Source organism: Sinohyriopsis cumingii, unplaced genomic scaffold (assembly GCF_028554795.1).
Source record: "Sinohyriopsis cumingii isolate HCF-2022 unplaced genomic scaffold, ASM2855479v2 utg001342l, whole genome shotgun sequence".
In the NCBI taxonomy this organism is placed as follows: Eukaryota; Metazoa; Mollusca; class Bivalvia; order Unionida; family Unionidae; genus Sinohyriopsis; species Sinohyriopsis cumingii.
Genome location: NW_028315986.1, coordinates 404,284 through 416,374, shown reverse-complemented (window position 1 = coordinate 416,374; position 12,091 = coordinate 404,284). Strand labels below are relative to the sequence as shown.

Genomic DNA, 12,091 nt, shown 5'->3' with positions numbered 1-12,091 from the left:
GTCATACCAAAGACTAATAAAAATGGTACTAGTAGCTGCCTAGCTTGGCACTAAACATTAAGAGGTTGGTGCTAGTACTAGTCGGCCTTGTGTCAGAATAATGTAACTGGGTGGGACATGATGTCACATGTCTGTGGCATGATGTCCCACTGCTAGACATCACTTTAAATTGCCACACTGCAGACATCATGGTGATATATCTGAAAATTTTTTGGATGGCTTCCTGAATCAAATGAACAATTGTTAAAGCTATGTTCAAAATCCAAATTATACACACACATAATAATGTGAAAACCTAAACATGTGTAAAAGATAATTTATGTTCAAATTTGGTATTTTGGAATTGTTCAAAAGCAACTTAGATTGTTTTAGTATTTCATCAGTAATATAGAATACAAAAATTGTAGTGGGTTTTACAGCAAATAATGAATACCTTTTAGAACCCCTTCAAATGACCCTTGCTAAGTTCAATAAATATTTTCAGGTATGGTGTTAGTCTAGTAGGTATTCAGATATCTCAGCCTGGTTCTACTATTCAGCTGAATCCTGGGCCACGACACATCATGAAGGATTCGGATGTCTGTTTCTACATGAACATTACCAAGGAGGAGAATTCAGCCTTTATCCTTGCTCATCCCAACCAGGAGGATCCACGAGCAGATAAGAAATTTTTCCAGAGCCATGAATCTTCATTCAGAATTGCTAGTGCTATTACAAGTGTCGGTAAATGACATACTATGTATTTGACAACATTGGTAAATGATGTAATATGTAGCTATTTAAATTCCTTGGCACATATCATTCATTATCTTGCTCATCAGTTTTCATGTTTTGCAACTTAACAAAATGACATGAGGTAGGATACTAACTGTCATCAATTAGGTTGCATCTGTAATTAAAGGAACTATTTGACATCTTACTAGTAAATAAAGCCAGCTTAATATGTTTCCTCATACTTCATATTCACTAAATTTGTTTAACAATCATTTGTGCTAAATGCAATTAAATGTTTTATATTAGTCACAAAAATATACACATATAATTATGCATTTCTATGCACTTGTATGATTTGATAATTCAATATCAATTAGTTGGTATAATGTCAAATTCTTCTGTACAAACCTGACTAGCTTACAGATTAGATCATTTTTGTTCAAATTGAAGAATGCTTAAACAAAATTATTTCAAATATCTTTTCTGCACAGCTAAGAATGGATATTGGGTGATTATTTGATGTCAAATATGGCTGTCTTGCTAAAAATGTGTGTTGCTTTGGAAGTTTTCTATATGGCAGAAAACTATCTTTCATTTAAAGATCTATTAGAAGCATTATGTGGGTTTGGTTATATAATTTGATGCTGCACTAAGCTATCCATGAGTGATAAGATCTGGCCTTGCTGTGCTGCCCTGTCAAGCCACAGTGTCATATAGATCTTATTCTCAAATTTGTACATAGACAAAACCTTTATCCCTCACATCCATGATTGCAGCTGATAAAATAGTAATTCAGAAGTTTGTTATTTTGATAGCCTCAAACATTAGTTTGTTTAAGCCAGGTTTTCTTAAATAAGCACAGCGGAACCAACTTGAAATTTATTCCTTTAATAAAATGTCAGATAATTGTCAAATATATTTGTTTCTAGTTTGAAGCAGTAAAGTTTAAAGTTTGTCTATCTGACTAAAAATACAAAGGAATATTAAAGTACTTAGTCGCAGCCTTCCTCTGTCTCTGAGCTTGAGTCTGAGAATATTCTTTTTAGCACATATAGATACAGTTTTGTTTCTCTCTTTCTCTCTCTAATAATACACAAGTGTGATTAATATTTGCCAAGCAGGAAAAATACAATAACATGAATTGTATGAGAGTCCTGCATTAATGGTTTGTGTAAATTCTTGTAAATCTTGTGAGCTCGAAAATCAATCAGTATTAAATGTTATAACATTGCATCTCTAATATGTCTATAATGAATGTTCAGATTGTTCTTTTTTACTTGACTTTCAGTGTCTTACCATTCTCTGTTTACTTACTAAATAAACTGCTATTAGGAATGGCTCTTCCTCTCCTTCTGTTTTTCACTAAGATTTGGCAAAATCCCATAATGCATATTTGTAAGATTTTTTGCACACAAGATATTACTTAGATCCTTCTTCAGATTAGATTTTGTAAAATAGACTGAGATCTTTTTCAATGAGACAGAAATCTTGCAATGATTTGGATTTGCCTTTTCTCATTTTTGAATGTGAAATACTGACATGGTGATAAAGGCTCCAATCTTATCGTGATGAATAGTAATGATAATTTTTGGGGTGATGATGGATTTTAGTGATTTGCCAATGATGTGTTTTGGATTGCCCAAGGTGTGACTTGAGCCTAAGGACCAACAACATTCTCTTCTCAGCCAGGTCTGTTATTATTATTAGCTGCTTTTGCTGCTTGATAGTATCAAGTAGAGTGGTTTTTCTTAATTCCTCTAGAGGGGACATTACAGACACTCCCACACTTTTAACGATAAAATAAGTTTATTTGGCCTTGGTTTCTTGCACGAGAGGTACAATGAGGTGATGTCTGAGATTTTCTATAAACATCAAGGAGTTTACATCAAAAGTTCAAGCTGTTGCAGATTGAAGGTTAGCCCTTTAATGTTTAACTGCATAAGGGGAATGATGGAACTGATGCCTCCTTTTATGAATGTATTCTGAAAACAAGATGCTGTATCTGCTTCATTGGTCTCCTTGGTTTCTGAATGAAACAGGTGCAGCCATAATGTGCAAAAGTTTGCACATGAATTGTATTCACTGTGAGAGCTGAATAAGCTACATTGGAAAATATGCATGAATTCTTGAATGCTTAAATCTCATGGATTAAATTTCAGTCAGGTGATATTAAGATCGTACCCTTGCAGAATTCAATCATAAAGGTATAATTTATTATAATCGTAAAGATATAATTTAATCCATCAGATAAAAGGAAAACTATAAGAATGATGTTCTTTACATGTTCACATTTGATCATGTGATATAAGTAAACAATTGTTTGTAGCAAGTCTTCTATATTACATAAAGCAAATGCTTTGTGAACAATTCAATGGATGCAGCCATATTTACCATTTATCATGACCTATCTTCGTAAATCAGTACCATCAACTATGAAGAGTTAACGTTACTGTAAACAAGAAATCCTAGCAGGGGACTACCAACATAGTAATAGAAGATAAACATGAAGCAAAAGTACATGAAAGTTAATGCATATTGTATATTAATACTTTGGTCAAAATCATACAAGTTCAAGTGGCTCATTGTTAGGTCAATGTAAAGTGTTCTGAACTTAGCAAAATATTTCTCAAGTTCAAATGTTTAAATTTAAAAGAAATGAAAGGTCTCATTTTGAACTCAGACAAAATGCATTTAAGTTCGAATGACCCAGCAACAAATCAGTCTATTGTATATTCGTGTTTGAATGGCCCTTGTTCAGGCTATAGATTGATTTTGCTTGTAACTCACAACACCTACTAAGTCAGGGTGGAATTAGTCGTGCTCCAATTTGTTGAACCAGCTTGAAGTCAGTGCCAAAATAGGGTTGATTGAAGCACAGGAAATGCCCAATGTGTGGTCAGTTAAGAAGCAATGTAAATTTGTTACAAGTACTCATATCACCAACACATTGCTATGACACTTAATCGATTGTTTGTAACTTTGTCTAAAGGTTCAGTGTTATCAGAGTTCAAGTAACATTTTACTGAATTTCAAGTAATATTTTACTGAACTGTAAGCAGTGTTTAGCAAGTTAAGTTTGTTTGAGATCACTTTTTATAGATAAATATTTGAAATGGATTTCTGTAATTAAGTCCACTGAAAAATATTAAGCTTGACAGTTGAATTAAACAGTCAATTATTTATGATAGTTATCGAAAGCAAATATGTGACCACTGAATGGTCATTTGTTTCAGGCACAATTGCCTTGGAAATGCAGAATACTCATGTCTCTTCAAGTCCTTCCACAGAACTGCCACGCGAGGGTAGCCAGTACAAAAAGCTTGAGCTGCCCAAGGACATCAGCAATAAAAATTTACACAAGCGTCCAAGCATTGCACCTGTCCCAGCATTTCTGGAAATCAGTGATGTCAGGTTGCTGGTGGACAATGGTACAGACTCAGAAGAAAGCTTTCCATATATGGATGATGATGCTGATGACACATTTACAGAGTATGATGACAGTACCGAATTTATTAGTGATCTTCATAATGTCAAATTGATCATTAATTTGTTTGACCATAACATGCATCTATTTCAAACCATGCTGCCATCTGGAAAAGATAAAATTGATTCAGTACAAAGTAAATTGGAAATTTATTAATATGCTGCTTGAACATTAGGTAGAATAAGATAATTTTGGTAAAGTTGATTTCTGAAATTTTCAACTGGCATTTGACAAACTACGATTATATTTCTCCTCACCTTATCCTCAATTAGCTGTTATTTTACTGTATATAATTTGAAGCTTTCATCATTTTTTTAAAGGAAAAGTAGTATTGAATGTGACATTTCATGGATCTAATTGGATGTATATTCATTTTTTAAGTAGTCAGATTTGCTTGGTGTTATATGATCAATGACATGATATATTGAAATATCTGTTTCATATTTAGGGATCACTTAGTGTAAAGTGTGTATTAAATTTAAATTGGAAAGGAGGATTGAAATGCAAACTTTTCTGAAGGCAAATACAGCATAACTCTGCAGATAACATTAATTTTTTTAATAAACAAGGTATCACAGTGCAGATTTATCACACTCTTATTGCAAAATTCAAGATTTTAATGTAAACACTGAATCGTGAAATGTTGGTCACTGTGAAATAAATGTGCCCAAGGAGTGCATTATAGTCTGTTTGATTAACATCACAGCCAGACGTGCCCCTTTCTTTAAACTCATTACATCTAAAATTGACTAAAATTGTTTGTTTTGTGTTCTATATCTGAGATGTTAAAAAGTGGCATGCTTTCATTTACTAGCACACCTGAGTTTGACTTCATAAAGGTTTATAAACATTTGTTTAACATGCTTCCACCCCGATTCATGAATTGGTCATAATGAACACACATCACATGGGTTGTATTAAAAGTAACTTGACTTGAAGTAGGGAAATTTAAATGGGGGGATGTATGTTTTTGTCTCTTGTACAATCAATTCCCATATATATTATTTTTTTCTATGCAATTATGTAAGTGCATTTTGCTACATGGGATTAAAATGAATAACCTTTTACATACATTGTTTATTCGTATTAATTTTACACATTTTCTATTTGTATCAACTTTTGAAAATCCCTTCATTAAATACAGCAATACTCGTGAAGTCTGTAGAATCTACTCTAGAATCCGTGGTCCAAGGACACAAGGCTATGCAAAAGAGGTCATAATTTACATTTTAGAAAAGCAGTCGTAACCTACATAGACAGATGATACAGTTTGCTAACACAATGTAGATCCCAAAGAATTACATTTTTGAATAAATTATGTAAAGAGGCACATTTTCTGGGCATGTTACTTATTCCAATAGCAATGTCTGCAGGACTATTGAAAGGTGCTGAAACAAATGGATATTTATAGCCTTGAAAGAGTGGGTTTTGTTGGGAATTAAATGGGCAGTTCATACAAAGGTGTCAGAAAAAAATGAGCAAAATGAAAGCACTTATGCCACATGTGGAGCAATAAAAGTATGTCACCATGACCTAATTTTGTCTGTGTCTAGCTGCACCCATCAAGATGAACACACCCATCATGGTTCATGACCATACATACAAAGGTTTCAGAAAAAAGCTAAGTTAAATGTAAAAGCGTACTGCAATTACTGTTATGTTAAATGTAGGTCATGATCACCTACTTTATGCCCATGATTAGTATTAAACTACAAGAAGAATAAGTGGCCCCGAGTGGCTGAGTGGTCTAAAGCGCCCACCGTTTCGGATCACTGTCATCTCACCTCTGTCTGCATGGGTTCGAGTCTAGGATTCGGTCAGTGTGAAAGCTTGCCAGTAGCTTCTCATGGGTCAGTGGTTCTTCCCAGGATTTTCTGGGTTCTTCCTCCACCATTAATAATGGCCGCCATGCATATCCTATTGTGTACTGAAAAATGGCATTAAACCCCACAACAACAACAACAAGAATACTTTACAAAATATGATCCAGTTTTAGAGAAATACCAGAATGGGCAAATAAAGTAGCAGTGACTTATCTTTGCCTGCAGTGGATAATGCTCAAAGATGTATATATCCATGAATTTCAGCATCAGTTTTCTTGAATGTACTTAAAATGGTGACAAAGCAGATGGTTTTAATTTAAATGAAATGACAAAAATATAATATAAAAGGTAATAAAAAAAAGTCCATAATTAACATATATCTCTGACAATAATGGTGTTATAAGAGAGGACATTATAATGAGGAGCCACGATAATGTATTACCTTAAAATCTAGATTTTAATGTGCATTGGTATTGGGTTTCCTTGTGCATTGTTACAGGTTTATCCGAGGTTTTCCTCCTGTCACCCCATATGTGGGAACCAGTCCTACATTGTGTCATTTGATGAAGGAGAAACGTCCAATATGCTGCCTCGAATTAGCCCAGGTACCTTCCAGGTTTGATGTTCTGGATTTTCATAATCTTTATTTAAAATACACATGTAGTTGATCTGAATCAAAACAAAGTCCTTAATGTATCTGGAACATTTATATAGATGTTTATATATGTAATATGATGTAATGTCAGACAACTCATTTGACATGCTGTTGCTTAACACTTACCAAAAATAGCATAATTGTTTTTTGAAAAAAGAATGCTACTCATACAATACATATGATGTAAGGTATTCATTTGACATTTATGACATTCACAGAAAATTTACATGGTATGTGGGAAATAACTGATGGGGTCCATGACTTTTCCCATATGCTATTTCATGCGATGTTCCTAACTGGTTTCATACTAACATTGTGCAATTTCATCTGGAGATTGCATGTCAAATAAGGAAAGCTATCATCTTGACAGGTTTATTGTGTGAAAGATGGACAAAAACCCAACAAAAATAAAACAATAATTTAAACGTATTTTCATCTAAACATAGGTAGGTTCTCGGCAATTAACATGTATATAATCAATAGTATAATAAAATCAACAATGGTCTGTGTGTACTTTAGAAAGTAACAACAGTACTTTACATCTGTGATTTACACAAGTAATATAACCTTGGCTCTGATGCCAATGTAAGCTTGACAGCTTTACTAGTAATGATGTAAAGATTGTGTAGGACCCCATCACCTTGGCTCTTTTGCTCCCCTTACTGTAGACTTATAGGATACAATATAACGTGTCTACAGGGCCATATCTTGGTAGAACTCATCTGTGTCCACAGACAGTAGTAGGTTGTTGGTGTCAGCACCTATATAAAGAATGGCCACCTTCTCCCCATAACACAGTTTGATTTGGTTATATAGAAGTGGTATATCGGGTATTTAGAAGGATGATGACCACTTGCTCTGTGTAGATATGGCAGTTGAAGTTTATGAAGAAATTCATAGAATGCACCACCATAATGCAGCCATAAAAAAATTCTTGGTCTATACAACCTGGTTGGCTACAGGGTGACGAAGTTTATTCTTCCTGCCCTTGATTCAGACCAGTTCCACACAGATCTACTTTGTAGGTGCTTCATGCCAAAGGCAGAATTGTTCATTAACTTGAAGAAATCCTTCTATATCCGCAGTTTGCTTTGGCACATATGTTGATGTTCAGCTGGATGGATGGCTCCATGCAGAATCTTTGTTGAAATGCTTGCTTCGCATTGACCATAGACAGTAATGGCCCATACTGGCCTAATAATTTGAGTTTACAGTGGTGAACCACCTTGGACAACTTCTTGACCAGGATGGACACAAAAGTTTGTGCAGTCAGTGGACTTGCATTCTAGCTGGTCTACAAGGCTTCATTGATAGTCACTTAGGAATTTTGTCTCGAATGGCCATTATGTCAGAGTGAGTGAGTAGTCACTATGGGCATAGTGTAGCTCTTCCAGTAACATGATTTTTTTCTCCATTAACTTTACATTGTCAGAATCATGTGCAATATTACCTGATACTGAACTCACATGCAAATACACATATTGCATTCACGTGCATAAAGAAACTACTTTCTATTGTAAACAAACAATGGACACAGATGCCAGCACTTTTGATTTGTAAACAAATCATGTACACTTGCATAGTAGGCACTTGTTTCTGACTGAACTAAAGCAGATGTTTCATGGACTTTCACATACTAGCTGCTTTGGCACATTCTGCATTAACTTTGTTGATACAATGTTTTGATTTAGGCTAGCTATACAACAGATGCAAGAATGGGTCCTTACAAATAACATACAAGTAACAAGTCATATACAGTCGTCTTGAGCTGGTGATAAGAATGGCAAAAAAATATACTTACAGTTTTACATCCTGAATTTCCTCAAAATGTACTTTCTTAGTTATGCAAATCTGAAAAATTACATGAACCATGTCATAGGTTCTCAATCTTGATTACAAATTTTGAACCTGTACTGTAATTTCACATATAAGTACAATTACATACTCCTTACTGCACTCAAAATGAAATAAGCATTAAATTCCATAGCATCTTTTTGATTATTGCAATTGAAAGACTTCATATTTTTCGCACATTATGATTTCAAAAGTTCAGTGACAGAAATGGAAACATATTTGCAGATGTCAACATGCTTCTCCCTTGCTTCTTCAATCTGATGCATTTCATGTGGAATTGTCACATATAAATCCAGTCCATAATCAACAGATTTTGTAGAATTGAAAACAAATACCAAAATCTATTCATTCCAGATCAAATGGAAAAGTTTTTGCAATGCGCGTTCATTCACATTATGACTCCAAATTTCAATTTTAACTAGACACGCCATTTTTTCTCAAAAGTTATGTTGAGCGAGCGACTAAGTTCAAATTTATCTGGGTGGAGTTATGTGCACAGTAATAATGTTGTTGTGTAATGATGAATCTGCACTTGCGTATTTAGTCTGGAATATGGCATACATTCAGTTACTTTGTTTCTTGCAGTGTATTTTGTTAACATAATTAAACATTAGGTAGAATAAAAAAGTTAACATATAATCAAAAGGTTACTGCATTTGTATGGGAAAATATGAACTCGTTTTGTCAAATGGATATACTGCACTTCCAAGGTCGTGCAGTATTTCCATTAAAAAAACTTGTTCATATTTTCCCATACAAATACAGTAACCTATAAATATGTAGCCTTTGTTGAGTCAGTTGTGATGATGCAGATGGTCTGCTCCATTCACACATCTGCTTGGGCGCCCTCAGCTAATCCCACCAGTAAGCAGACTTTGCATTTTGGTTCATAACATAGTTTGTTGGTGTGAAACTAGGCTATCAAGCAGTTGGGTTTGGTTGATTTGTATCTGACGCATAGTGGGATGTTTGCTTTCGTGTGCCAGTGGAGCACCATTAAGATGCTGCTGTGAATCCAACTCTCTACAAACTGATGTATGTCACTGTCCTTGAGTAGCTTGAGCTGCACATCCATGGTCTTGAACTGCATCCCAGCTTATTCTGTAATAGTGAGTCGAGTCAGAGTTGTAGTTCATCACAGAGGTTTCACATAAGGCCTAGAACAAGTCTGAATGAAGATGTTCTGTGAGGTAGAACTTCTGGAAATCTCACACGTTTGGGCATCCAAACTCTTTTCAAACCCTTTCTTAATGGCTGTGGTCATTCTATCATCAACTTATTTAAAAATAGTAGTACCATGATCAATCTGAAATTTTGTTCTGTGCAGTGGCTTGTGATATGGAGTGCTTCATTGATTAAATTGGCTGCCAGCTTATGCACTCTGCTGTTAATAAACTGGAGTCAGTAGAAAAACTACGATGTTCATGTAAGAATGCCATTTTTATTTCCATGATGTTTGCCATATTATGGGGTGCTTCTCTTTTCTTGCCAGAGATTCGTCTGGCACCAGAGGGCTGGTTTTGGTCTGCACCTGGTGGGCTCAATCTGTTGTCACATTCTGGACCTGCTTTTGGATGGGGTTGTTTGTCTCATTCTTGCAAACATTATTGTTTACAATATACCATCACATTCTTTCTTGGTTACCCTGGAGCAGCTTGTTTATTCATTCAGTAGATGGCTTCCAATTACAAACTAAATTGCATTGCGAATTGATTGGTATTTGTTAAAAGCCCACCTCTAATTGGCACATTGTAGCTCACAAAGAATGTTGGCAAACTGATTCTTCACCCTGGTATCTCTCCCTTTCAGTTTTGTTCAGTGAAGAGCCTACCCAGCAATAAATTTGGTATACAGCTGTCATGTATCCCCTACAGAATCATTACTAACACTGGAGAAGGACAGACAATTAAAAGATTAAATAGCTCCGAGACACCAGTCAGTAAGGCCGATGGTCTAGTTGTATAAAGTATAAAAATAATAAGGTGAAAGGTATAACAATTTAATAAACTATATCACGATATTCAACAATTACAGGACAATTTTTCAATGCAGTTAGACAATGCTTCCAATCACTACAAGTCTTATTCAAATTGCCACTTATTTCATTATGCGAAATTAAAGATGAGAGTGTTTCCATGCTGTATCCCTCCTCATATGTAACTTCCACCTTGGTACTTCTGGTACTCTTGTTTCCATTCTCCTTCCCTGCGCCTTCACAGTATGGCCTATTATCCTGACCCTGTGTCTTCGCACAACTGCCTATTTTTCTGGCCTTGTCCCTTCACACAACTGCCTATTTTTCTGGCCCTCCACATCTTTTCCTCTCTCTAATCTTTGGGTGGCACTCTATCCCACCCAGAAAGCTTCCTCAGAATCCTTTATTGCAAATCTTGTCTGAATTTCCTAGAATTCTTTTTCCATGCTCTTTTTTATAAGTGCTTAATTTGCTATCAGAGTACATGATGTTTCTTTAGTCAAATCAAAACTGTACTGTCCAAAGTAAATGGCTGCATGAGAAATTAATTCTGATTGGATATCATTAGTTTCTTTGAAAACTGTCTGGCATAGTAGCACTGATATGTTATAATGTCAGGTGTTCCGGTCTCTAAGCTTAAGCTGATCAGTTACATCAATGGCTGATTGCAAAACCAACAAAGCTTCTCACCACCACAGCAAACCTGACTGTGACACAATGGCTAAGTCACGGACAGGTAGTTTCTTTGTTTCAGAATCGGTCTAAAGTCGTAATATTATATAACATTACCCAAAGTACTTTGAATTACGAATTCTATCAGAAGACATCCGTGAACACGAGGCAGGAATTGTTAGCACATTTTCTCAAACAATGTGACAACAGCTCTGATTGTATGCCACTTTACAATTCAGTTGCAGCCAAGTGCACACATTTGTTTTCATGGAGAACCATGATGTCTAATTGGTGTAATATGAAATATCTGCATGGCTTTACTTGAGGTGTGCTAGCCAAGATGCACCGGCTAGCATTGATGCAGGTCAATACAAATATTCTACACTATCATTGGGTGAGCATACACATGACAGCTTCACTGCAAAGTTGCCAGATTTATTTGGCGACTAGTATAAACTAGTCACCAAATGTTTTCTATGATTAGACAAAAATGCTACCTATGACTATAATTATTGGCTGTCACCAAATGTTTTCCATGGGTGAGGCTGAACTGCATTGTTCAGTGATTAGCACATCAGTCTAGTGATCAGGAGAGTGCAGGTTTAAATAAAATCCTCATATCAGTGCCAGAGCAGTTCTACTATATAGCAGTATTTCTGGGCAAGAATCTTTACTCAGTTTTCTGTGGCACAGTATAAATTGCCTGCATTTCAGTATATAAATTACCTGCATTTCAGTATATAAATTACCTGCATTTCAGTAGCATAATATACTAAACTGAGCAACCATTAGATTACTACAACTTTATGTTCTACTCGGCAAGAATTTTGTCAGTCAGAAATTCCAAATAATACCATGTCAAAAAAGTCTCATAGTCATTATTTGTTTATTTTATCTTGAGTGTTATATATGGT

General features: G+C 35.2%; 1 protein-coding gene across 1 annotated transcript in view; it reads left to right on the top strand.

The window, feature by feature from the left end:
• Positions 1-12,091, top strand: part of LOC149772607 (potassium channel subfamily T member 1-like) — a gene marked incomplete at its 5' end in the record, with an annotated part of 115,569 nt that overhangs the window by 63,666 nt on the left and 39,812 nt on the right. The window contains 3 exons of the mRNA XM_089947587.1: positions 485-723; positions 3,948-4,203; positions 6,521-6,626. Of these exons, the coding sequence (XP_089803713.1) occupies positions 485-723; positions 3,948-4,203; positions 6,521-6,626 (601 nt within the window). The remainder of the gene's footprint in view (positions 1-484; positions 724-3,947; positions 4,204-6,520; positions 6,627-12,091) is intronic.